Raw genomic sequence first — 27825 nt, forward strand, 5'->3', positions numbered from 1 at the left:
ATGCTGCTTGCTTGCTTTTCTCTCTGCTGTCCTTCCCTCTCCCCCATCCCTGTGGCCTGGCAGAAGTGATGGGTGGACCCCGAGTGAGACCTTGGTGGGACCCCGATGGGCTCATCTGGCCCTCTGAACCCCGGCTTCCTTTCTCCCTGGAGCTGCCACAGGCTCTCTGAGAGGTGAAAGAAAACCACAGTGAAGGGCAGAAGTACTTTGAGATTCTTGGGCGTCGGGGTTCTCCCTTTGATGGGAGGTGCAGGCCACAGTGTGATTGGGGGTGGCCGTGAGGGGACCGAGACACTGCCCAGGTGCTCAGAGGAGCTCTGTGGCCCAGGCCCCCCTCTGAGAGTCACACTAAACAGGTGACCGATCCAGCAGGCAGCCTTGGACACACAGAGCTCAGCAGAGGAAACGCACACCCTTCACGGATCACGAGACACCATCAAGGCCCTGTTCTCTGCAGCGCGCAATAGTGGTTACGGGTCTCAGATCAGCAAGGCCGTCCCTGCATGACTTGGACCCACCCATCGTCTGCGACCTCCATCTAGGATGGTGTTTGAGCCTCTAAGGGGGCAGAACCTCTCCTCCCTGAATCCACGATGAACCTTGGGCTGGTAGGAATGAGGGGATGGGGGTGACTGCCCTCTCTAGGTGTCCACCCTAGCGGGGGGCTGCCAGTGGGCCTGTGAGACCCGAGGAGGGAGGTGACTCGGGCCAGCTGATAGAGGTGTGTGAGGGCAGAGGCCACGCTGAAGCGTTCATTGTGGGGAATCCTGCCCTGGCCTGGCCCTTAGCCAGCGCCCACAGGGGCTGGGAGAGAAGAGGCAGCGTTGCCTCGGGGGCCCAGGCAGCAGGCCACCTGTTTGGAGAGGCACTGAGCTGGGAGGGTCTGAGGCTGGAAATACTGCTCCTCCCCACAGAGTCCCCCAAACATGGCACTCAGCGAGTCCACCCCACCCCAGCCGTGGTGCTGCAGCATCTGAGCTCATAGAAGCCAGGGAGGGAGGCTGCGGGGAGAGGGCAGCCCTTACACCAAGCCCCTGGTCTCCCGGGACCCATTCAGCCCCTCCAGCTGGTCCTCTCCATCCTGCTCAGCCTCAGCATCCAGCTCTGCTTTCGCACAGCTTCCCGGCAGCGGGGTGCTGGGGAGGCACGGGAAGAGCCGGCCTTCCTGCTTCATTTCCGCCAGCTCCTTGGCACAGCAGCTGGGCGTGTTGGTCTCATAGGTGTCATGGAAGGTGTTGTAGTCCACCTCATAGAAGCCCTTTTCCAAGGTGAGGACTGGCGTGAACCGGTGGCCCCAGAGCACCTCTGTATCCATGTAGGAGCTCCGTGCTTGGCAAGTCATGCCTGCAGAACAGAGGGTACACGTATCAGGAATGGCCACAGCCGTGCATGCAGCCAACCATGCAGTTATCATCTATATATTCATTCATTCACCCATCATTCATCTATCCATCCATCATCCACCCATCCATCCATCCACCCAACCATCTAATCACCCATCCATCTATTCACCCAATCACCCATCATTCATATATCCATCCATCCAACCACCTAATTATCCATCCATCTATTCACCCAATCACCCATCATTATCTATCCATCCATCACCCATCCAGACACCCACCACCACTTGATCACTCATCGAGCATTTGCTGAACATCGTCTTAGTGCTAAGCTAAATAAGCTACTTTATGCACACCTGAAGGAGCTCAAGGTGTGAGACAGAAAGTAACAAATTAAATGCAAGATTCTGGCATGGGTTCCTGGAGACTGGAGTGGGTAATTCTGGAATAGCCGGAGCTATGGACATGGTTCCTGAAAACAGCATTGAGGTCTAGAGGAGTGAGAAGAAAAGAGGTGGGAAAAGAGCTTGAACAAAGACATATTCAGAGTGAGTGCACACGGAGAAGCAGACAGGCATTTAGGACACATGGGGATTGTTTTGAGTAGACACATATGGGCAGAAAACTCCTCTCTTTCCCTCCTCTCTCTCTCTCTCTCTCTCTCTCTCTCTCTCTCTCTCTCTCTCTCTCTCTCACACACACACACACACACACAGCTGGCTCCTTGATGGGAGCATGCTCCAATGCCTCCACTCCCTGTGCACTCGACCCGGCAAGCCCGTGTTATTTTGGGGTGTCACTTGCTCTCAGGAGAGGGGGAGAGGGAGGGGAACTGTGTTTTATGAGCCAGGAAGCCTCTGTGCTCAGGGCAGGAAGAAGGCCCCACTCTGATACGGAGTCTTCTGCCCACGGAAGGGACGAGCCAGCGCTCTCGGTGGACTGGAGGAGAGGCCCGCAGCTTGGCCTTTGGTGGGAGGGAATCTCAACAAACCCGCGCAGGTCAGAGGCTGCTTCCCAGCAGCCTGTGCTCCACGCTGGGCCACCCCAGTGCACCCTGCCCACCGCTGGCTCCGGCGTCTGGACTGCTCTCTGCCCTGGGGGTGCGGGAGGGGGCTGCCTGGGTCAGGCCTTGCCATTTAGTCGTTGCCCCTCGTTGTCCAACCCCCAGGGTCAGCAGAGCTGTGGGGCCCAAGCTGGGTACCAAGCAGCCTACCAGCTGTCAGGTCAGCTGTCGCAGATTCGGGGCCTCAGGAAAGACAGCGGGCAGGGCCTCCACAGCGCCAGTGGGTCCAGCCTCTGCGGCTCTGCCTGGTCTTCTGTCCCCATCCTGGGTGGACAGGGGGTGACCCTGCAGCTAGAGATCCCACCTGTGCCCCTCGTGGTCCTCTTCCAATGCATTTGGAAATGGCAGGAGCCCCCCCCCCCCCCCCCCGGTGCCAGGCATGATGCTGTAGATGTTTTTTCATTTAATCGTTCAATCCCCCAATGACCCTGTGAGATTGGAATCCTCATTGACTGACAGCTCTCAGAGGCAGGTGATAGCAGAGTTGTGCTGGGCAAACCCGGGCCTGAATCACAGCCCACACCGGGCTCTGTACGTGTGGCCACCAAGCCATAATAGTCGTTGATCGGGGCAGATATGGGTGGGTGGTCTCCTTCCTTCAACTCCCTGGCCTCCCTGCAGCCCCAAGGACAGCAGCAAGGGGAACCCAGGTCATGGCAGGGGAGAAGGTCCCCAGAAAGGTCGAGTCAACTATAGGCCACTGACTTTGAAGGAGACCAGATGACCACAGTCAGCTGTGCAGGCTCCAAACCTGCCCCCTCTGCTTCCGGTGGCAGTGAGGGTGGCCAGGGGCTGGCCAGGGCAATGCCTGCCTTCCCATTTGTCCCCATGGGTCTGATCTGACCCCTCATTCGTGGCCTTGGAGTTGAGCTCCTCCTGCAAAAACTCAGCCTGTGTTCTGACCCCGAGCCCCGCACCAAGGGCAGCACAACCTGTGAGCCCCAGCCGGGCTGGAGGAGGCTTCTGGCACCCTGACTGCCCTCAGTCCCAGGGGCTCCCGCAGCTGCCGCCTCATGCTGCCTGGCCCGGCTCTGCCCAGCAGATGGCCAAGTGGCCTGGCTGCACCGGCCCCTGGGACCCATTAGCATCCCCAGCCACGTCCCACTGGCTCCGCAGGGGAGCTCTGTGGCTGCCCCCGCCTGGCTCGCCCACCCAGCAGCCAGCTTTCTGGAAGGTGCGGACGGCTTGTTTGGCCGCCGGTGTGACAGGCCCCTAAGATTTGGGGCAGTGTGGTGTGGAGGACCAGGCGTCAGATCTGTAAGTGTAGGCCGGGGTGTGACCACCTCGTCGGCTGGAAGCTGCCCCCTGCAGATGGAAGCCAGCCCTGCATTGTTGTTGCAAAAATGAGAAAAATGTTTCTACAAGTGAGTTTTTTACAAGTGCTCCGTCTACTCAGTGAAAAAAGGAGAAAGTAGTAAGAGGAGTGAGGGGAGGTGACTAAGCAGCAGGTGCGGGTGTGGCTAGAAGGCCCCTCATCCAGGGGGTCCGGCCACGGTGGGTGTGGGGCTTGGACTCCTCCAACCAGGACTCCCCAGCGCCCCCCCACAGAGCTCCGTGTGGCTGAGGAATGAGGACACTCGTGGCTGCCAGCTGCTATCAGAGTCAACAGCTAAGCAGGGCAGTGCCAGGCTGTCTGTGGAGAGGGCATGGCTTAGGCATACATGGATGTGGAGAATTCTCTGCATACCCAGTGTTCACTGAGCCGGAAGCTGGGGGCAGGCTGCTGGGGGCAGGGGGAGGAGCTAGAAGAGCCCCCCTCCCACAGGTCTGGGACATAGGTGTCTCTTCAAAAACAGGACTCCGAGCCGGGCCTGCATAGCTCAGTGGTTGAGTGTTGACCTATGAACCAGGAGGTCACAGTTCTATTTCCGGTCAGGGCACATGCCCGGGTTGTGGGCTGGATCCCCAGTGTGGGGCTTGCAGGAGGCAGCCGATCAATGATTCTCTCTTATCATTGATGTTTCTATCTCTCTCTCCCTCTCCCTTCCTCTCTGAAACCAATACAAATATATTAAAGAAAAAAAGAAGATTCTGAGACTTGGGGAATCCCCGAGTCTGGGAAATCCAGCTCACTTTCCTCTCTTCACCAAGCAATTCACAGCATGGAAAGACACCATCAAGTCCCATTGTTAAGAATCAGGTCCCCTTTTTTAACCCCGTGTTCCCCAAAGTCATTTGATCACACCGCTCCTCTGGGGTAGACATCTGGGCCAGGCTGGGAGGAGGCAGGCGGATTAGCCTGTTGGAAACTCGTGACAATGTTGGGGTCCCTGCCTCGGTGTGAATCTTGGACCCTACAACTTGGTAGCACCTCTCCTGCACAAATAACAACGCTTCTGCCTGTGCCTGTGTCCTAACCCGGGACCCACGGAACACTGTCTCCTAGGGGTGTGGGAGGACATTAAATGAGATCTTATGTGTTGCAAGTTCAGAGCCTGGCCTGGACGTTGGGAGGGTTCGATGAACGCCAGCTGTTGCTATTACTCGACCTTGAGCAACAAAGCCACACTTTAGGGAGCGGCTGGCGGACTCTGCCAGCACAGGATTCTCGGCAGGAACCTCCACCCTCTGCAATCCCAGTGGCCTAAGCTCCTGGGCGTGGGACGGCCAAGGAAGACGAAGTGTCTTACCTGTGGCCTCCACCATCCCTTCCAGAATGACCACGATTTCAAACTCCTCTTGACCCAGCTGGGCCCGGGACATCTCCCAGAAAGGGCTCTTCTCGTTGATCTCGTGGGAGATGATGAGCGGCGACACGAGGAAGAGGCGGTCGTCCCCGGTGTCGAAGCCCACGTTGATGTCGGTCTGGTTCAGGGGGATGAACTCCCCCTCTTTGGTCTGCCGGGACTTGATGAGCTTGGCCCGGATGGAGGCCTCCACGATGTGGGAGTTCCTGAGGTCCCCCACGCGGAACATGAGGCAGAGCTTCTCGTCCCGCATGGAGATGACCGCGTGGTTGGAGAACATGAGTGTCTCGGCTCTCTTCTTGGGCTGACTGATCTTGACGAACATGCAGCCCACCATGAAGGCGTTGACGATGGAGCCCAGGATGGCCTGCACCATCAGGAGGATGGTGCCCTCCGGACACTTCTCTGTGATCACCCGAAAGCCGTACCCGATGGTGGTTTCCGTCTCGATGGAGAACAGGAAGGCCGACACGAAGCCACTGAGGTTTTCGACACAGGGAATCCATTCTTTGTCACCGACGTGGTCCAGGTCGCCCCGGATGTAAGCGATGAGCCACCACAGGAAGCCAAAGAAGAGCCAGGTAATGGTGTAGACCATGGTGAAGACCAGCAGGTTGAAGCGCCACTTGAGGTCCACCAACGTGGTGAAGAGGTCGCTCAGGTACCGGTAGGTCTCCTGGACGTTGCCATGGTGCACGTTGCACTTGCCGGTCTTTTCCATGTAGCGCTGCCGTGGCTTCTTGCCCTCGGCCAGCAGGCGGGTGTGGTCCGTGGCGATGGGCACGTAATCGAGAGCCTGTTTGGGGATCTTCCTGGGGTCTCTGGGAGGGACTCCAATCTCCATATTCTGGTTCATAGCATTCCTGGAATCCCCAGCCATCGCTGGGACACCTGAGTTAAAAATAAAGACATCGTCATGAAGTGGACTATTCTGATTCTTAGAGACACACCACTTCAAGGTCACTCCCGCCTCTGAGCTCACCAAGGCCTCTCTTCTATGTACAGTCGACCAGACTGTGGGATTCTCAAGGGAAGGGTACATGTTTTCTTAATGATTGACTTGTATCCCTGGTGACTAGTACAGGGTCATTGAGGTATAATAGAGGGTCAATAGGTGTTTGTAGAAGGAATCAATGAACAGTTCCTAGGTGTAAAGTAGACACGATGTGGTTAAGGGAGTTAAAGAAATCTGGGAGCGATTTAAAAAATTACAATTGCAACAACTTACCAAATACTTCCCAGAGCCCACATATTATACAAGGACTGTCATTTGTATCCACAACAACCCATCGGAGTAGGATCCCGTACTGTCTGTCATAAATACTGTATTGTTTGCTTACGCATCATGTTCATTTCTAATAGTCTCTTTCCCTCCATTAGAATGTAAGCTCGGTGGTTGCCAGAGGCAGAAGGGAGTGAAATGGGTGAAGGGTTCACCCAGCTGGTGGCTGGCGTGGCTCAGTGGTTTTATTTTTAACTCAGAAACTAAGAGGTTGCTGGTTCGATTCCTGGTCAGAGCAGATGCCTGGTCAGGGCACATGCCTGGGTTGCAGGCTCAATCCCCAGTGAGGACCTTGCAGGAGGCAGCTAATCAATCTCTTCCTCTCTTTCATCGATGTTTCTATCTCTCTAGCCCTCTCCCCTCCCCTCTCTCTCTCAAAATGTGTATATATATATATATATATATATATACATATATATATAGTATATATGTATATATGTATATACATGTATACATATATATGTATATACATGTATACATATGTATGTATATATTTAAAGAAATGGGTGAAGGGTTCAAAAGGCGCAGGCTTCAGTTATAAGGTAGGTCCTGAGGGTGCAGTGTCCAGCATGGTGACTATAGGTAACAACGCTGCATCCTATACTTGAAAGTTGCTGAGAGAGTAGCTCTTAGATGTTCTCACATAAGAGAAAATACTGTAACTGTGTGCTGAAGTGCTAAGGACGGTACCTAGACTTACTGTGATGACTTTGCATTGCATACACATATCAAATCATTATATTGTTCACCTAAAACTAATGCCATGTTCTATGTCAGCTGTATCTCAAAAATAAACTTTTTAAAAGGCTGTAAAACGTTTTTGGCGTGTGAGCTGCGCTTGAAAGAAACACCCAGAAGCTGTGGTCCTGGGTCTGATTCCCTGATGTTCTCTGCTCACACCCGTTTCAGATGCTGGGAGATTATCTCTGATCCTCACAGCAAAGCTATCGGACCAGAGCAGGTATTCTCTCTCCAACCTTCCGATGAGAAAGGGAAGTTCAGGCAGAGAGAGGCTGAGCGAGGGCTGGGTCTCGGTTTCCGCTCGCCAGCACCCACCATACGTGGCCCGCGGAGTGGATGTTCTATGGCTCCTGCGTAGACTGATGAGCTGCTCCCTCCAGAAAGTTCTATGACCTTCGGATCCTGGGAGAAGCCACCTCGGGGACTGGGACTGCTATCATTCAGTCCTTCTTCCTCTTTATAAACAAGCTTTTTTTATTTTTTATTTCCTGGGGTCTCGCCTTCCCCAGAAACTGCATCCCCGATAGAACAACCCGGATGAATGTCCCCTAATCACGGAGCCAGCTGCCTCGGGTGACGCTGGCAGACCCTTTCCTCTGCTGACGGGGGATGGCAGCAGCTTCCAGATATCTCACTGAGGGGCACAGGAAGGGCTGTTTGTGTCGGACATCTGTCGCCCACTCTGCACAGGGCCACCTGCCTCCGCTCTTGGACGTGACAGTCACAAAGGCAAATGAGGGATGCGCTCAGTGCTGTTTGCAGGATCCCAGCGTGAGTTTGCTCTGCCCCCAGGCAGGAGACGTTTATGGAAAGCCCGATGCGAGATGTCCAGAAACAGTGAGACCTGCCAGGAATCCCAAGGCCCCCGTGCACCCCTGGGACCTCAGCGGCTGGACCCAGATGAGGCCTGAGGGGAGCACTGCTGGGGCTCCCCAAGCCTCTGAAGCTGGGCAGGCAGGCACGGTGCCCCCCAGAGGAGTCTGTGGCCGGGGCACCTGGGAAAGCGCGCTCTGCTCTCCTGCCCTCAGCTCTTTGGGGAAAACAGCTTTCTGCTGATTTTCTGCACTGTTTCCTCTTTATTTTTAAACACACCGTCATATATTCTTGGAGGCGGAGGCCTTGTGCTGTCCTGGGAGCAGAGAAAGTTTTCTAGGGCACTCGGCCCAGATGGGAAGCCGCTGGCGTCCAGCAGATGGGAAAGGAGGCTTCCTCCAGTCCGGTCCTGGGGCGCGTTCTCCCAGGGGCTGGAATTGTCTGCGGAAGCGGCTCCTCGCTCAGCCCAGGTGAGATCCGAGTCTTACTCAGCTGCTCTTGAAAGAAACACCCAGAAGCTGTGGTAGTCGGTCTCATTTCCTGATGATGTCAGACTTGCTCTGGGATCCAAAGACACGGTCCCTACCTGCCTCGGCCTCAGTTTACTGCTATAAAACGCAAATACTGCCCTCACCGATTTGGCTCAGTGGATAGAGCATCAACGTGTGGACTGAAAGGTCCCAGGTTCGATTCCGGTCAAGGGCATGCACCTGGGTTGTGGGCACAGCCCCAGTAGGAGATGTGCAGGAGGCAGCGGATCGATGTTTCTCTCTCATCAATGTTTCTAACTCTCTATCCCTCTCCCTTCCTCTCTGTAAAAAATCAATAAAATATTAAAGAAAACAAAGAATGTGAATACTATTTTCTGCCCGTCCAGCCCTGGGGGCCATTATGGAGATCCAGGGAAAGAATGTCTGAATATGAATGTAAATATAAATGTAAATGCATATGCATCAATTCTCCTTGAATTGACACGTATTACAATATTCCATTAACCCCATTTTAAAGAGGAAGACAGAGGCCTAAGCATCGGAGAATGGAAAGCACCCCACCCGCTACCCCGATTTGCAGGGCAAGCTTGGAGCTGAAAGGCTTGGAGCCTCCACTAGCCAGATTTCTTCAAAGAAAGAGCAAGTGCAATACCCATTTTAGAAACCTTAGCCTTCAGGGCTGTGGCCCATCGAGTCAAAAGACTATTCAGGGGCAGTGAGATTCTTTTTATTGAGATATAACTGGCATATCACATTGCATTATGAGATGTTCAAGAGCCATTCTATTAATTTATGCATCTGTTCAGCAAGCATTAGCTGAGCCACGACTACAGTCCATCTCCTGTGCTAAGAGCTGGAGATAAAGCACTGACTAAGGTAAACACAGATGCAGGCCTGTGTAGTTGATATTCTAGCCCTGCCCCTTTGAACCCAGGGGTCTGTGGGCACTGCCTGTGGAGGGAAGAGCAGGGAGAAAGGCCTGGTTGGGTACCACACCCAGGCTCCGAGGGACCAGGGAGAGGCACCCATTTGAGCAAATCCTGTTAAACCTCATCAAGCCCCGCCCTGCTCTTCATCTTCAGTCCTTCCTGTGTCCCCGAGCGGGAAGCTGTGTCGAGACACGATTAAAGCTCTTGGGGAAAAATGTCCAACAAAGTGGTTTAATCTCTTTGATATAAAAATACAAGGGAATCAAAAGAGGCAACGTCAAAGGAAGTTGTGTTTTAAGAGATATATTAACGAATGTCACGTCCATTGCGATGGCCGTCAGTGTGAAGAATTCCAACCTCTCCCTCCCCAGTGAAGGAAACTGTCGAGGACGCTCTAGACCAGTGATGGCGAACCTTTTGAGTTCGGCGTGTCAGCCTTTTGAAAAACCCTAACTTAACTCTGGTGCCGTGTCACATATAGAAATTTTTTTTGATATTTGCAACCATAGTAAAACAAAGACTTATATTTTTGATATTTATTTTATATATTTAAATGCCATTTAACAAAGAAAAATCAACCAAAAAAATGAGTTTGCGTGTCAGCTCTGACACGCGTGTCATGGGTTCGCCATCACTGCTCTAGAAAGTCAGAAGTTTGACAGGAGCTGCCCTGGGGTGTCAGCAGGGTTTCCTGAACAGGACACTGGGCTGGGGGGCTTGTCTCAGACTCAGTTTCCCTATCATGGAGATGGGAAGTGCCGACATCCCCGTTCTCTCCTACACTGGGTCCAAGTCTGCATTCCCTGAGATGTGGGACACGGGGTGAGGTTGGAGGAGGAGTGGATATACTCAGATCTCACACGGAGCTATTTGTATGAGGTTCTATAGGAATCTCCGTGGCTGTACTGGTTGTTAAGACATGAAAATCCTCCAAACAGGTTGGTGAGTAGGCTGCCCCAATGCCCTCAGCGGTCCTCCAGGTGAGCAGGCAGCCTTAAAGGTGTGATCACAAAATCAACCAATGGAGGACATAGAAACAGAGGCGTGGATACATGGAACAGACCAACAGCTGTCCAGGGGGGTGGGGGAAGGTGGCTGTATGAAATAAGGTGAAGAGATTAGCCAAAGAACATATATGCATAACCCATAGACACAGACAACAGTGAGATTTAAAGTGTGAAAACCCCTTGGAAACTGCGGCACAGATTCATTCAGTCGGTCCATCAGTGAAACCCCCATTGGAGAGCTGCTGTCCGTGAATGCTGTGTGGGCTCTGTGCTGGGTGGGTGCTGGGTGCTGGGTGGATGCTGTGCCGGGTGCTGGGGGCGGCAGGAGTGGGGCAGCGCTGCACCAGCCTCCCCTCACTTTCCATCACAGCATCTTGTTAAATGCAGACTCTGATTCAGTAGGTTGGGGGTTCCCAGTGTGGACGGAAAACCTAAACCTCAGGGCGCCTGTCCGGTGGCCTCCCCAACTCAGAGAACACACAGGAAGGTCAGAATGTAAAAATTCCTAAGCAAAAGCGCGTCCCGGCAGGCAGTCACGTCCTTGGCCTGTAGCTTCCTGGGCAAGGGTCAGTCTTCGCCTGAAGGGAGCCTGTCTGTTGTCCTGTGCAGCTAAGGGATCAGACCTCTGAATCTCAGAGAACTCCCCTTTTCCAGACCTCCCAGGGCACAACCCCTGGCACCTGAGCAGAGACCACAGAGCCCTCACTGTTCTCTCGTTCCCCGAATGCCATCTCCACCTGCTGTCAATGTTAACCATGAACTGCCCCTCACCCCGGGTGTAAAAGAAGGATGGGCTCTCCATTTGTCTTTTTAGCTGATCCCAGCTGATTCCCTGCTTTGCTTTCTCCCGCCCCCTTCATCTACCACCCACGGATACCATGTAACCCCCCTACATCCCCTCCTTTGATTCTAACGTATAAAATAAGCTGTAAAACTGCCATTCTCCAGAGCATTTTTTCAATCCACTGAGATTTTGCTTCCTGGCAATTGTCATCAATCTGGCTCAAATGAACTCATAAAAACTCTACAGGTTTGGACATTTATGTCAACTCCTGAACCTGCAGTTTTTCAAGGAACTTCCGGTGATGTGGATGCCGCTGATCCTCAGCCCAGTCCCCACCCTGGTCCTCCGTTCAGGCCCGTCCTAATCAGCTGGGAGCTGGGCCCTCGCTGAGGTTTGTGACCCAGGCTGGAGAACTTGACCCCAGGCTAATAGGCAGCCTGGGCCAACAGCCATGGCTCTATTTTCTGCCTTCGAGGAGCTCATGTTATGGCTGGTAATACACAGGCAACAATCAGTGCAACACAGAGTGACAGAGAGCCAGGAGCAGCTCTAAGCTCTGGGTGGGCAGGGTGGGCAGGAGGAGCCTGGGTGGGCAGGGTGGGCAGGAGGAGCTGGTGGGCAAGGTGGGCAGGAGGAGCCTAGGATCCTGGTGGGCAGGAGCCGGGGAGCCTGGTGTAGGAGGCTGAGAGGAGCCTTCCTGCCCTGAGAACCTGGGAGCAGACAGCATCACCCCAGAGGCTCATTTATGGGGCACCCAGGGTGTCCTCTCCGCTGGGTGCTGTCCATGCACTGTCTCCTTTAACACTTACATGCAGGAAGTCCAGACTGGTGGCCTCCTTTACAGACCGCAAAGGCAGTGACTCAGTGACTTGCCTAAGGCCACTCCCTTATTAAGAGGCAGGACCTGACTCCACAGCCTCCCATGGCAGCACCGCTGCCTCTGAGGTGGCTCCTCCTCCACCCTTGGGGTTTGACCAGCTCGTCAGTGGTTCCGAGCCTCTGGGCTCAGGCCCTGACACACGTGGCCAGGAGGTAGCCGGATGACACGTGCTGATCTGTGCCAGGAAACCAGTCTATGATTTACTGCTCTGTGCCTCATGGCCAGGCTGCGCAGCAGGGCTGGGGCCACCACCTTCTCCCTGCTGGGGCCACCCCCTTGCTCCTGCTGGGGCTGAATCCTCCCCCACCCTCCTGCTTTCAGCCAGAGCTAACAGCCACCTCTTAGTGCTTACAGCTGCTTCTGGATTTTTCTAACTACAGTGGGGCCTTGACTTACGAGTGTCCCAACTAATGAGTTTTTTGAGATACCAGCTGTCTCTCAGCCGATTTTTTGCATTGAGTTGATAAAGTAATTTGAGTTAGCGAGCTCCTTAACGAGCTCAGTCTCAGAACGAATTAAACTCGTAAGTCAAGGCCCCACTGTACAGCAATATTTGCGCCCCCAGGTCCCTAATTGCTCCAAGAAGACGGTGTCCAGGTGTCCCAGCGAACATCTATTGTCCTGGAATAATCAGAGAGTCCCATTCACTCCCAGGAGTGTCTCTGTTTAACAATATGGCCCCTTACAAGGAAGAGACCACTAACTGACAGCCGCCAATTTCATTCCTAACAACTCGTGGCTGGATTTGACTCCATCTAAGGTGTGTCTGCCTCTGTCGGGAGTGGGGTGAACATCGTCACTCGTGAATGTTTTAGCTGAGTGGGTGTGCAATGTAGTCACCAGACCCACGAGGTTGGTACCAAGCTCTGCCGCCTACAGAGGCCAAGGAGGGAGGCCAGTGGCTCGAGCGGCTTCTTCTTTCAACACAGACACCGCAGGTGCTTGCTGATTGAATGAGACACTTTTCCTACTTTAATTCAAATGTGAGGTCTTGATAGAGAAAAAAATTTTAAAAGGTATAATTCTCTTTATTTTAGGAAAAGCAATTATATGAACACATGGTAAATGCACCCAAAACTTGCTCTGGGTTTGGGGCACACAGTAGGGAGTGGTGGGGACTGAGGTGAGCTGAACACACATGGAGTCTAGGTACGGAAGCTCTAGCCATGCAAGGATGTGGAGCTGGTGCTGCAAGGTCTCCCGCTTTCTTTTTCCAGAAAAGCTAGAAATGACTTTTAAACATGAAATTCCTTTAAAAAAAAAATATTGACAACAAACTCATCAGTTTTGAAACAGCGAGCCAGCCTAAGAAAATATATCCGTGAGTCAGATTCAGTCTGTCAGCTGCCAATTTACACTCTGGGAGGGGCCTTTCCTCACAGGCACACGCCGGGCTGTACTTTGAGTTTGGCCGAGCGTGGTGTTAAGAGTCGTGGCGACATCGATACATTCTCCCCCAGCTTTCCTGTTGGCACTAATAAGTCTGCCACAAACAGCCCGTCAGTTCTCAGCACAAAGGAAGCCAGGAGGCCAATCGGGGACTCACACACCATAGCAGAGAGGGGGGCCATGGGCTGCTCCCTAGTCCCCACCATCCTGGTTCCCAGATCCTAACCAGCCTGTCTCTGCGTCCATAGCCTTGTCCCCTCTCCCTTTGTCCCTCCATCGTGCAGGTGGCTGCCATGACCCCAGAGCATCGGCTGCCTGGCTGACTTCTCATCTCCAACTGCACCCCGTGCAGACTCGCTGCTGAGGGCGGTCTGGGGTAACCTATCGGGACTCCACGCCACTGCTGGTGGAGGTGGTATCAGTGCCGAGAGATTGCTGGCTATAAATACCTCAGAGAAGGTGGAGGGGGCCCCTCTCTACAGGAGGGGGCGGCCAGGCCACTTCCAAGGCCGTTTCTGGCTCAGATGTAATGGATGCTGAGTGCCAGCGACGAGGGCATCCTGGGGAGACAGGGCTGTGGGGCTGTGTGAGGGGTGGAGGGAGACCACGTGGGCTGGTTTTATGCCCAGGATGCTTCTGGCCGTCAGGGGTTCACCAGAGCTTGGTGTGGGGCGCGGCTACAGTGTTTTGGCCTTCTTACTTTTGCTTTTTAAGCTTAACTTATTTTCTTACTTTTGCTTTTTAAGCTTACTCTCTGCGCGCGCCTTGGAGCCTCTTTTCACCTGACCACTTTTTTCTTTTTTTTAATATATTTTATTGATTTTTTTACAGAGAAGAAGGGAGAGGGATAGAGAGCCAGAAACATCGATGAGAGAGATCGATCAGCTGCCTCCTGCACATCCCCCAGTGGAGATGTGCCTGCAACCCAGGTACATGCCCTTGACCGGAATCGAACGTGGGACCCCTGAGTCCGCAGGCCGACGCTCTATCCACTGAGCCAAACCGGTTCGGCCACCTGACCACTTTTTTAAATTCCCCCGAACTCAGGCCTGTTCAGATGCCACTTGTTACGGCCAAAGGTGATCCTGAGTCAGGGTGTGAAAGGATTGAGAAAAGTCAGACAAGAAAATGAAAGCTGGGTCTCGGTGGGACGCTGCTCCCTGATGAGGAGACAGCGCCAGCGCCCACAAGCCGTGTCTTTATTTTATAGCAGATGCCATGAGGCAAAGTAGGGGCGTGATCACGTTGTTTACAGCATTCTTGTGAGTTCCAACCTCACTCAACTACATGCACCCGAACTCTAGCACAAAGCACGTGGGGCTATGTGTTCGGACCATAGGGTCAAGCTTACAACCACAGCCGTTGGCTATGATTGTGCTGGGCGGGCCCTGCCCTCCAGCTGGGACTTTGCATGTGGCGATGAGAGGGCCCTGTCCTTTCATTAGTCCGAGACTTGAACCTGGCCAAAACACTGCAGCCGCGCCCTATAGCTCGGGAATGTACCCTCCTGTCAGCTCTGCTCCAAACCGAGCGCCCGGGAGAAGGGGTTCAGTGGAGGTCTGCCCTGGCCCCGCTGACTTGGGCAGCCCCTCTCTGGATGGCAGGAGGGTCTCCTGGCTGTGTGAGGGGGGTGGGCTAGGAGCAGGGCCAGGGGCTTTCGGTGGGACCTGGAGCAGGGACAACGCGGGTGAACAGACTGTCAGATGGGACACTTCTCCAGGATGCCCCTGCTCACCATGTCCTCATGCTGAGCTGCTGAGGCCTCTGCAAGGGGCTGCTGGGTAAGGAAGGTGACAAAGTCCCAGGGACCAGGGCTCTGATGCTGAGAAGGACCTTCTCTGGAGCCTCACAGGTCTCCCCTCCTCGGGCATCCATCCTGGGGCCGCCTCTGTCCCTCCAAGGGCAGCCCTTGAACCTGGTCCTCAGTGAAGTTAGGGTGAGGATGGGGGTGCAGGACTTAGGCCACAAGCTCATAGGGACCATGTGTCCCATCTGCGCCACTTTGCCTGTGCCCCTTGCACTCTGTTTGCTTTTGGTTTGAACATATGTTCCGTGCATGTCCTGCAGCAGGCTGTGCTCACCGGGTTCCTTTGCACAGTGTCGCCGGAAGTGACGTTTCTGTGTGTGCGGCTCCACCCTGGCTGTCTTCCCTGTGCTAATTCACGTGTTCATCTCAGCTTCCCTGTGGAGTGAGCACATGTGTGCACTGTACAGACAAGGAGACTGAGACACGGCAGAGGCAGGGACTGGCCCAGGTCACATGGCTTGTGAACAACACGGGCCTGGCTGCTGCAGCGCCCAGGTTCCCCCACCCTCCCGCTCGATGCCCATCAAAGTCCAGAGCATGAAACAGCCAGACTGTGGTCCTGAAATGTAACCCTGACTCTCCTGGCCCTGAACCCCACCACCACCACCCCCTGACCAGGTCCCTACCCAGGCTCCATCCATTATAAGAAAGGGAATATCCACAGGAATCATACAGTCAATGAAATAGCTGCCTTTTGATCAGGAAGATCCTACCCTACCACATACCAGTACAATGCACTTAGCCCCTTACCTGAATTGTTACAGGGTAAGAGCAGGTATAAGGCATGAAATAATCCCAGTGTTACTATGACATGGACTCATCATGGTCATTTGCATCTCTGTGGGTCCTCTCAGAACTCACAGGTTGGCTCATGAGAATCCTATACGATTAGTCCCATATCTTTCAGTTGGATAGTGTGGCTGGTCCAGGGCACACAGGTGCTGGCCAGCTCCCAAGATGATGACATTCTGGACACGGACACACTGAATGTGCGCAGTCTTACGTAAGGCAGACACTGAGAGATTTAACAAGAGGTCCAGCAGGGGGTCCTGGCTTTCAACTGGACAGTCAAGGGGGGCAGTCGGTGCCACCAAGGGCTCCAGAAAGTGAGCCTGGGGCCTTCAGAGCCTCAGGCAGCCCAGAGAAGGGGCAGATAATTGGGAGCTCATTAAATTGCATCCTCGGAGGATTCTCCACCACATTCTAAGGAAGCAATAGCCGTGTGCATTGTCTTTGGTGTCTGAAGAGAAACGTGTGTGTGCGCTGTTAGAAGTGCTGTGGGCTAAGCCTCTGCTTGCTTTGTCATTAAAGAAACAAAAGTACTGAGAGTTCACTGGAAAGATAAAAAGGAAAAAGAGAGGAGGATTAAATGGTGTTTCGAGGCAGGGCTTTTAAAGGAAGACAGAAATCCTCTCTGAAATGGGAGCAGACGGATCCAGCCTTTGCCTGAGGAACTCAAATCTTTGGAGAAAAGAAGATAGAGACAAAATGATCGTTTTGATGCCATTTAAAAGGTGCATTGGAGTATGTCTAAATGAGTCCCAATATATTCAACAATTTCTAAACGGCCAAAATTAGGCCTAATGCAAGGTATGGAGTGTGGAAGTGGAAGGCTTAGTCACATGTGAGTACCTTTCAAGCTAATTTCATGTGTAGCTAATTATTGAGCCAACGCACCTATGGAAGAGCAGGTATGAGGTATGAAATAATACCAGTATTACTATTACATGGAATCATAGCTATATTCATGTGTAGCTAATTATTGAGCCACTGCACTCGTGGCTAAGGCTCTCAACTGTCTGGCGCACATTTGCTGTAGGTGGAATATTTCATTTCCCTCCCTGACAGGCTGCTGTGGGCCACTCGTGGGCATTATACCTACTCAACTTAACACTTAGCCATGGCAGTCGAGAGCCTTAGCTTTGGAGATATGTAAAAAAATGATGAATAAAAGAGCATGGAAATCTAATTTATTTTCCATTTTCCCCCCAGGTTTGTACCTGTTTATCCAGTACTTTTCCTTTTAAGCCTGTTATGTCTTTGGAAGTGAGCTGCACAGTGATGCTACATTCTCTTCATTGTAACCCTGTGCTGTGAGTATGTATTCTGCATTAAATAATAAAGGAGATGAATAATTAAATCAAAATGAAAAACCACTTGTTTCCTCTCTACAGCCCAAGGGACACATTTCCTGGGCTAGTGCCAATTTATCAATGACAATTAGGGAATTAGAGATGGGAGTAATGCAGAGAAGACAGGATGGAGAAAGCAAGAGGGTGTGAACGTGAATATGCTTATACGCAAGTAAAAAAGATGGGAGGTGGTAGAAGGTCAGTGAGTCAGTGAGAAAGGACCAGAGACGTGGGGCATCGTGGGTAAGATTCTAATCATGATAGCTGAAATCTCCAGGGGTCACCATATACCAGATTGCATTTTCAATGCTTTTCATGCATTAAGTCATTTCATCATTTCAGAAAAGGTATGAGATAGGTTCTATTTTTTCTCATTTCATAGATGAAGAAACTGAGGCACAAGACATGGTGAGTAAACTGCTTGTGTTGTTTATCTGGATTTGAACCCAGGGTGACCAGCCATGAGGTCAAACTCCGAGTTTGAGAAAAACAAGAAAAAGAGAATGCCCCCAAATGACTCAATGCACAGTGAATGAGACAAATATCCTGGGAGAATGAATGAAACAGGAAAAGCCAGTGAGATAAGAGAAGAACAGAGTGAAGAGAATTAGAATAAGGGGTTGAGAACGAAAGAAGGTTAAGAAAACAATGAAAAGAAAAGACAGTGGAGAGAAGTGAAAGTGAATGTGGGCATCAGAATGAGAGCTGGGAAGAAGAAAAGAACCGAATAGGTAAGAGAATCAGTCAAAGGGAAATAAGTCATTGAACACTTAGAGCCAGCCACTTCTCATTTGCTGTCTTATTGTACCTTTTCCACGCCATTTCAAGGTAGTAGTAGTAGTATACCCATTTTACAGAAAGTAAAATGAAGGTCTGAGAAACTAAGTGATATGCAAAGGGCACACAGTTCATCATGGCAGATCAAAAAGAACTGCTGTAAACCATACATGCTGATGAAAGACATCAAAGAGTATCTGACTAAATGGAGAAACAAACTGTGTTTCTAGATGTGAAGACACAAGCCAGTAAAGATGTTAATTCTCCCGAAATTGATATATAGATTTAATGTAATTCCAATAAAAAATTCACATGAGCTTTTTTTTTTGTAGCTATAGATAAGATTATTCTAAAATCTACATGAAAGTCAAAGGCACTAGAATAGGTAAAACAATTTTGAAAAAGAATAAATGGATGAAAGCAGTCTACTCGATTTTAAAGCATTCTATAACTACAGTGATAAAGGCTCTAGGGTATTGGCAAAGGGACAGATATATAGATCAATGAAACAGAACAGAGAACCCAGAAATAGACCTTCACAGATATGCTCAATTGATTTTTGACAAAAGTGCAAAGGGAATTCAGTGGAAGAAAGACAGTCTTTTCAACACATGGTACCAGAGGATGGACAAAGAAAGTGAACCTTGACCCTTTAAGCCTCAGACTTTATATAAAAGTTAACTCAGAGTGGATCATGGACTTAAATGTAAAGAATACAACTATGAAACTTCTAGGGAAAAATATGGGAGAAACTCTATGAGATCAACAGCAGGCAAAGAGTTCTTAGGCTGAAAACCTGACCCATAAAAGAAAAAACTGATAAATTTGGGCCTCATCAAAATGAAAAACATTTGCTCTGTAAAAGGCCCTGTTAGGAAGATGATAAGACAAGATGCAGAGGAGTGGCCCCGACAAGCGGGTCACAGCGGATGAGTGTGAGAGACTGGGCGCTTGTCATGATCGCTCCTGTCCCTCCCCTCCATGTCCCTTGTCACCCCCACCCCAGCCTCTGGCCACCAGATGGGTTGACCCTTGGTGACTAGGAGGTGCTGTTGCCACCTGCCACGGCCTTTGCCCCTGGCCCACTCGGGTCTGGAATGATAATGGAACCCACGTTGGCACACGGTTGGGTTCCCCAGGGTCATGTGCTGAGGGTCTGGTCCTGACATTTAACTTAACACGGCTGTTGGCAAGGGCCGCTGCCAGCTGGGCTCCAGGGACGAGAATAGCTCTCTTATCAGAATGTCAAGGTGGGAGGAACAAGATAAGCTGTGCTGGGCGGGCAGGGCCCCCATGCTGTCCCTTGTCCCTGGGCAGCAGGGTCTGGGAAGGGGAAGCTGTCCCCTTTGGCCTTCTAGAGAAAGCCACTGCACAGCTGTCTTAGAAAAACACATCCAGGTATTTTCTTCCCAGATGTCTCCCTCTAATTCTTTGCATCTGCACTCAAGTTCTTCTTATCTCGTCTTTAGGAAAAACAGAAAAATTCCTTCATGGCTGACGACTGTCTCAATAGCCATCTGACGACGGGCCCTCTTAGAAGCACTGCTGGCTCCCAAAGGCCTGCCTGTCGCTCTGACCTGGAAAGGGCACCTGCCAGCCACGGAATGGATACCTGGGCTCCTCCCTCCTCTCCATCGTCCGCCCCCCCCCCGCCCCGACCCCCCCCCCCCCCCCCCAGCCTAAATATTCCACCAGTATTGCTCAGAAAATGCAAGCTTTTTTTTTTTTTTAATCCTCACCCCAGGATATTTTTCCATTGATTTTTAGAGCGAGTGGAGGGGAGAGTGGAAGGGAAGAGACAGAGAGAGAGAGAAACATCTATGTGTTGTCTCTCGCATGCGCCCCAACCAGGGCCAGGGATCAAGCCTGCAACTGAGGTATGTGCCCTTGACTAGGAATCGAACTCGGGACCTTTCTATCCACTGAGCCAAACCGGCTAGGGCAGAAGATGCACGCTTTTGATAACATTCTCCTAAGCGGAAGGCATAACCCGGCTCGAATGATCACATTCCAAGGTTTTCAAAACTGAATGATTCCTGGCACATTTTAGGTGATCAAATCAATGGCTGACAAACTGATTTCAAACCAAAATATAGACATAGACGTGGCTTTGAAGTACGTGCGTGCTCAGTGCACCCTTGGCGACGTTGCCCACAGGTGTGGAGAGGCAGGTCGCTTTAAGAGCAAATGAAACATGGAGAATGGACTCTCGGTTCTCTCCTCTGCTGAAGGGTTAGCTGCATCGCAGGTGACCAGAAGCCCCTTCCGACAGAGGCCCAGGCGGGCGCTGGCAGAGGCCCTGGAGGGGCAGCGAGGCTGAGGGGGTGTGTGGCAGGGTCCACGAGGCCTCTGCTGGACCACAGCAGACAGAGCTCTCCGCCTCTGGGGATGTGCCCACAGGCTCAGGGGCACCCATGCTGGGGATGCCACTGGGACCCCGCTTCAGCGCCAGAGAAGGCGGCGCCTCCCCTCCCCTAGCTGGATGGCGCTAGGCTTTCTCTGCTTAATTAGTTATGTTAATTATGTTACTTAATTATGAGACACACTGTGAGGATGCAGCACTGAACAGTGGCTTTTGGAGAGGACAAGATCCCCTGTGGCTACGGGACCCCCTTTCTGTCTGAGAGCTGGTGAATCTAGACCAGGGCTGGGGAGGAGCGGGCTGTGCGGGGTGGGGTGGGCAGGACAGCTCTCTCTGGGATCGCTCCCTTCTGAAGGCGGCCCTGCTGCTTCTAATAATTCAGGCCGCTGTCATCCGTTATTATCAATCTCATAATGAATGAGCAGCGGCTGACAAGTCATAAACACTCGGTAATGCCCCGCACCCCTAATTCCTCCCAAGGTAAAAGAATGCCCGTCTTTTTCCAGCCTTAGCTTATCCGTCTCTACCCTGGGAACTTAGTTTCAGAGTTTGGGTCCAGGATGCTGGGGGTTGGGATGGGGTGAGGTAGAGGGAGGGGCAGCGGGAAGAGCAGTGGCTGGGAAAAGAAGACACGATCCCATGGCAAATACACAACGCCTAAGGTTACTCATAGCGAGCGTCTGATAGGTGACAGTTCCTTGCTATTATTGCCGAGAAGCACACGCCCTGCGCCCTTGTGCCCACGGCAGGCCTGGCCTCCCACCTCTAAGGAGCGATGCCATCCCAGGTCACAGCGGGAGTTTGGGGTCCCCGTGCAGCTGCCCCAGCTCTATGTGTCAGCGCCGGACCATACTCTAACCCAGTGATGGCGAACCTTTTGAGCTCGGCGTGTCAGCATTTTGAAAAACCCTAACTTAACCCTGGTGCCGTGTCACATATAGAAATTTTTTGGTCTTTGCAACCATAGTAAATCAAAGATTTATCTTTTTGATATTTATTTTATATATTTAAATGCCATTTAACAAAGAAAAATCAACCAAAAAAAATGAGTTTGCGTGTCACCTCTGACACGTGTGTCATAGTTCCGCCATCACTGCCCTAACCGCCTCTCTAACCCTTACCCCAGGGCACGTGCTGGACCGTGGACCGGCTCTGGGTTTGAAGCCAGAGGACAGGGAGTGGAGTGCTCAGAACTCTCCAGACTTCCGTGCCATCCATCAAGCCCGTGAAACAGCTGACCTCTACCCCAGGACGGGTCCCAGATGAAATCATGTGCATGTGTCCAGCCCGGGACTCGGTGCCATAAATATGAGCTTCTCCCCCGCCCCTTCCCACGTGGGAAGTGCTTTGTGAGCCAGAGAGCCCTGGGGGCCAGCTTCCTGATGAAAAACGCGTCTGTTTCGGAGTGAGACCCAGGTGGGAGTCTCTCTGTAAGTTGCTAACATTCCAAAGTTACTCCGCCTCCCCTGAGCCGCGGGGAGTCCTCCCCCGGAGACCAAGGGTGATCATTTCTGTTCCATTCAAAGGATCAAAAGAGAGCGACATACTCGGCACAGCCTGACCCAAATCAAACACAGACGTGCCCACGGGTGTTGCCGGACTGGTCTTCCCTGACCCGACACCGGGGGTGAGCCCTGGACCTTTGAGGCTCAGATACGGTCTGGGGAGCCCGCGCTACATAGGTCCCGGGAAGAGAGGCCTGTCTGAAGGGAGGCACAGCCCAGGGGACCCCTGGGTTTGGGAAAATAGGAATAAGGGCCATGCCCTGCCCTGTTCCCTCTCGCTGTTCCCTCTCCCTGCACTTGGACCCTGGCCCCTGGCCTTGGGGCACCATCGGAAAGATGTTTGAAGAGAGAGGGGGACGCACGCAGGAAGTGACCGGGCACAAAGGGGCACACACAGCAAGGCCACGCAATCAGTTTGGCCAGACTTGAAAGCCAGCAAGATGAAGCTGAGGATCTAAGGCCGAGGGAGCTCACCCCCACCCCAGCCCACTGCACCCTCTGCACCCCCACTTGAAGGCAGAGTGGCCTCCCGGGGTGTGATGCCCACCTGCCCCCTGCCCTGGCCTCTAACACCTTGAGGGGGCCCTGGGGGGGGCGGGCAGGAACCCCTGCTCCAGGGCCAGGACAGAGATGGACAGAGCGGTGGACAGCCGTACAGTCCTCTGAGGGCCAACTCCCAGCCAGACTTCAAGGCTGAACTTTGGACCCACCCTAGACCCTCCCTCCTTCCCATCAGCTCCCCCCACAGGCTGGTTCCCGGTCAAAGCTCGTGGCTTGGGGCACCCGCTCCCCAGCGCTGCTGGGGGAGGAATGGAGGAGCAAAGGAAGAGAACTTACTTGTTGCCGTGGCAGCTTCCAAGTGGCACTGATGCTAACTTCTGGGGTGTCCCCTAGAGGCGGGGCAGGGGCGGGCGGGGCCCTGGAGGGGGCTCTGGGGCCCCAGCCATCACCACAGCCTGGGTCGCTGCCTCTCCCTGCCGGGTCCTGCTGGCAGAGGCTTGCAAGCCATCCTGTCCCTTCCCCGCCAGCCCCTCCGTCGCTACCTCCTCCGACAGGGACTGGAGGCTCCTCTCTCTCTCTCTCTCTCTCTCTCTCTCTCTCTCTCTCTCTCTCTCCCCCCCCTTTCTCCCTCCCTCCCCTCCACACTCTCTCCCCTGTTCTCCTCCCCTTCTGCCTCCTGTATGAACGGACTCCTGAGTAATAACCGATTTAAAGGGCCACACGCACCGCAGCGGGTGGGGGTGGAGGATGGGGACCAGGTTCCCACGTGACCAGGGGATACCGTCAGTTCTGAATGACTCGGAACCTGCCAGGTGGAGGGAGAACCCGAGGGGCGGGCAGGCGGGTCTTCGCTCCCTCGGCTCGGGCCATGTCCCGCTGCACTCGCGGGGGTACTGGGTGTGCCCCTGCTCCTGCAGACGCCCAGGGCGGAGGTTCCCCGCGCCCATGTGTGCATGTATGTGCGCCCGCATGTGCATGTGTGCATGTGTGTGCGCCCGCGTGTGCATGTGTGTGCGCCCGCGTGTGCATGCGTGTGCGCGAGTGTGTGCATGAGCGTAAGCGCTCGCGGTTGCCGGTGTGAGCGCCCGGTGGAGCCGACCGAGGGAGGGAAGGACTAGGAGGGCAGGGATGTGGGTCGGAGCCTGGGAGGGGCTGCTCAGTGCTCCGGGGTCTTGGAGAGAAAGACTGGAAGGTGCAGTTGCGTTTCTTTAGCTGGAACCGAGCAGCAGGGAGAATTGCCTCGGGGAAGCCTGGGGAGCCACAGCCTGGACGCTCTCGCTCTTGCGGGTGGAGGGAGGGTCTGGGGCGCCCCGACCGCTGGCTGGAGGGGGAGCCGGTCCAGAGACAGGAAACAGGTCTGCTGGTGCCTGCGGGGGCTCTCTGCACCCCCTCCCCGTCCCCCGCCCTGGCGACTCTCTCCAGCGACAGGTGGCCCGAGGCTGGGCTGGAATAGCGGGAAGTGCTCCCTCCGCTCACAGCGCCGCACGGCGCAGAGGGAGAGTCCCAGCTGAATGCTCAGCGGGCTGGGCAGGGCCACTCCCTCCCTCCGGGTTCCCGCCGCGGCCAGGAAAGAGGAAGGCAAGCATTTTTTTCATGAATTCGAGCTGCTTGGCGGCTGCAGACTCCACAGCCCTGCAAAGGGACAGACTTCTCTGAGGACTGGTGCACTCGGGGGCCCTTCCTAGCTGATGGTGTTCCCTAGGGCCCTGCGCTGTCTGTTGCCAACTTTCTGGGTTCAATGCCCCTGAGTGCGTCTCCCCTGGGTGGGGAGGTGGGGAGGGGGGGCAGGCACAGCTGATGCAGCCTTGAGACCAGTGTCCCCCAGATCAAAGGCTCCTCCAGGCAGGGGCTGTGCCTGTCTCTTTCTCTGCTGTGTCCCTGCACCCGGCACAGGTGCTCCATGAATATCAAGTGAACACTGTCCACAACAAGAAAAGGCGGATGAAGTTCCAAGGGGACAGACGCCGGTCGCTGGGGCGGGTGCACCAAGCCTGTAAGCACAGCAGCCTACAGCTACAGGGAGGCTAGTCTCACGGTGCCACCTCAAGGCCCCTCTTGCCGTCCCCACAGACCAGAGTGGATGAAAAAGGGGGCCCCATACTAAACCTGAGGAGCTCAGGAGGCCTGCACACTCAGAGAAGGAAAGCAACCACACAGGATGGTCCGAACATAAAGATTCCCAACTAGAAGCAGATCATGGCGGGTAGTCTAGTCCTAGGCCCGTAGCTTCCTTGACAAGGATCAGTCTTTACTGGAAGAGAGCGGTGATTGCCCTGTGCATCTAAGGTACCAGACCTCTGGCCCTAGCCGGTTTGGCTCAGTGGATAGAGCGTCAGCCTGTGGACTGAAGGGTCCCAGGTTCGATGCCAGTCAAGGGCATGTACCTTGGTTGCGGGCACATCCCCAGTAGGGGGTGTGCAGGAGGCAGCTGATCGATGTTTCTCTCTCATTGATATTTCTAACTATTTCTCTCCCTTCCTCTCTGTAAAAAAAATCAATAAAAAAATATATTAAGGTACCAGACCTCTGAATCTCAGAGAAATCCCCTTTTCCAGACCCACCCAACCCCTCCCTCCCCGGCACAACCCCTGGCACCTGAGCAGAGACCACAGAGCCCTCACTGTTCTCTCGTCCCCCGAATGCCATCTCCACCTGCTGTCAATGTTAACCATTAACTGCCCCACACCCGCGGGTGTAAAAGAAGGATGGGCTCTCCATTTGCCTTTTTATCTGAGCCCAGCTTTGCTTTCTCCCGCCCCCTTCATCTACCACCCAGGGATACCATGTAACCCCCTACATCCCCTCCTTTGATTCTAACGTATAAAAGAAGCCGTAAAACTGCCATTCTCTGGAGCATATTTCCAATCCGTTGAGATTTTGTTTCCCAGCAAATGTTGCCAGTTTGGCTCAAATAAGCTCATAAAAATTCTCCATGGGTTTGGAGACTCCTTAGGTCGGTACCAGTGTGCACACAGCCCCCTGCCCAGGCACCCTCCCCGGGTCAAGGGTGAGGCCCTGTCAGGGTTTGCCTCCTCGACCCCCCTCCCTCTCTCTGTAGAGGGCTGGATGGATTACTCAGCGTGGCTGCCATGGGTTCTGACTAGCCAGGATGTCTATTAGTCCCCTCAGGGGATGTAGCCTGTTTTCCTGCTTGTCTGTTACATGTTGATCTGCTGCTTTAACACTCTGAGAAGGTTCATTGTTTCTTAATTTCCCAGTTCTCGGAGAGGCTGTGGCTGTGGCAGCTCCGTGGTCGGTGAGACACATACTACTACTCACGTTTCTGAGCCTATGAGGTGCTCTTCCCTGGGGCGACAGTGACTTTGGATTTAGCATAAAGATCTTGGAATTTCTTCTGCCCTGATTTGGGGGGGGGGGGGCGGGGAGGAGCTGGCTTTGAAGCACAATGGAGGGTGGTACGGTATGTAAATGTCTTTCTCACAGTGATGGTGAAAGGACAGAACAGGACTGATAGCTGTGTCCTTAACCCCTTTTCCAAGAAAAAGACGCAGAATGTATCAGTTACTCAGCCTGCCCTTATCTCGGCCAATGGGAAAGCGGGGGAAACTAGCCCAAGGCCGAAAGTATGCTAGCCACCCCCCCCCCCCCCCCCCCCGTCTTTGTGTAACCAGACCCTAGCTGCACCTGCCCTTGCATTGCTAGCCCCCGGCCCTCACTCAACCAACCGGAATCGGCCAAATCAGTGGTCAGAGTGTGCCCCCACCCCCGGACCCCAAGCCCTATAAATTCTTTGTTCCCTTGGGACTCGGGGCCCTCTCGCACCCTATCGCTGCGTCGGTAGGGGAGGCAGAGGGATCAAGTCCCGGGCTTGAATAAAAGACTCTGTGCTTTTGCATCGGACTCGGCTCCCTAGGGGTCTGTCTTGGGGGATTTTGAAATCTGGGCATAACAATGGGAACTTGAACCGGGAGGAGATGGGACGCCTGGATCCAGTTCTTGGTCTAGACCTGAAAAATGAGAGCTATGGGGGTTCGAGTCCTGACTGGCTTTTGCAAATGTAGATGAACCTAACTTTGTCATGCTCACGTTTCCCGAAGAGCACAGGTGACCTTTGAGGGTAGGGGACACGATGAAGAACTACTGGGGGTTGGAGGATGCTACTGGTCCTCCATTGCCTGAGAATTGACGAGGCAGTGGGGAAGGCAACGGAGAATGTAGGGGTTCTCAGGTCAACGAGAGCGCAGAGCCCTGCTCTGTCCACCATCTGCTTCTCCTACCTTCTTCCTTCATCCAACAAGAGATGAATTCCCAATTAAGTTTTCTCTGTACAAGGACACACAGGAAATTGTTTTTCTCCTATTTATAGAAATCCATTTGCATTTGTGAGGCTTGTAATGTCTCATACATCTTCCCAGCCAGATAGAAGATTAATTGAAAGGGTTTGCTGAGTTATACTCCAAAGTCCGCAGGAAAACTCTTTGAAGACAAATGCTTTCAGTATTTTCTCGCCTGTCAGGAGAATCCCTCACCCAGTGCTTGTGCGTGTTAATAAGCCCAGGCACAAACAGCAGATGTGAGTCAATTAATAAATATTCACTTGCAATATTTAAGGGCACGAAAAGGTGTGAGAAGAGCATAACCAATAATCGTGCGATTATCGCTCAGCTTAAAAAACACAGCACGACATTGCCAACACTGTTGACTCCGCCCCATCACCTCCTCTTCCCTCCAGAGAAAATCAGTGAGTTACCTGAATTCAGTGTCTCTCTTTCTCATGATTTCTTTATGCTAACAACCACACACACACACACACACACACACACACACACACAATCAGTGACTATTGACCATTTATAAGTATTTTTACATCCACAAACTTTTAATTGATTCATGGAGGCTGCTATATTTGAGATGCTTTGATGGGTGATGTGGGAAAAACTAAAAAGTATGAGGTTGTGCTTTGATCTAAAATGCCTTGCATCCTAATTGGGAGGGTCAGCCCAGGTGCAGGCAAACTTAGCCGACAAATTCACAACCTGGGATTTTAATTCGTAGGTGGTAATTGGATGGCCATATGATGGAGAACAGATAATAATGCAGGCAAAGCTGGGCGAGTGGGAGCTGGGGGCTGGCGCTGACTGCAGAGAGAAGGGGCATCTGGAGCGAGCCAGGACGTCAGAGTAGGATTTGAGTATGAGGGTTGGTGTGTGAGAAAACGCCTGGAGAGGCCAAGAGGTCCTCGGCGCTGGGAGCAAGGGCAGGTGAAGTGTAGGGAGGGGATGGTAAGTGGCTCTGATTAGCTGAGTGCCTACTGTGTGCTGAGCTCTGCAAAGTGCTCCCAGAAGTACAGTGGGGCCTTGACTTACGAGTT

General features: G+C 53.0%; 1 protein-coding gene across 2 annotated transcripts; it reads right to left on the minus strand.

Moving 5' to 3' along the window:
* Window positions 1–277: 277 nt before the first annotated feature.
* KCNJ5 (potassium inwardly rectifying channel subfamily J member 5) lies at window positions 278–23097 on the minus strand. Of its 2 annotated transcripts, XM_036354298.1 has the most exons (4): window positions 22830–23097; window positions 5037–5984; window positions 1700–1834; window positions 1229–1344 (listed from the first exon to the last, which is right to left on the minus strand). In XM_036354298.1, the coding sequence occupies exons 2-3, from the start codon at window positions 5971–5973 to the stop codon at window positions 1737–1739; spliced, it is 1035 nt and encodes a 344-aa protein (XP_036210191.1). In that variant the 5' UTR covers window positions 5974–5984; window positions 22830–23097; the 3' UTR covers window positions 1229–1344; window positions 1700–1736. The 2 variants fall into 2 exon arrangements, with proteins under 2 accessions (XP_036210190.1, XP_036210191.1); XM_036354297.1 differs by lacking the exon at window positions 1700–1834 and having other exon boundaries at window positions 278–1344; window positions 22830–23096.
* Between the last annotated feature and the right edge of the window lie 4728 nt (window positions 23098–27825).

This window comes from Myotis myotis, unplaced genomic scaffold, assembly GCF_014108235.1.
Source record: "Myotis myotis isolate mMyoMyo1 unplaced genomic scaffold, mMyoMyo1.p scaffold_m19_p_20, whole genome shotgun sequence".
Taxonomy (NCBI): Eukaryota; Metazoa; Chordata; class Mammalia; order Chiroptera; family Vespertilionidae; genus Myotis; species Myotis myotis.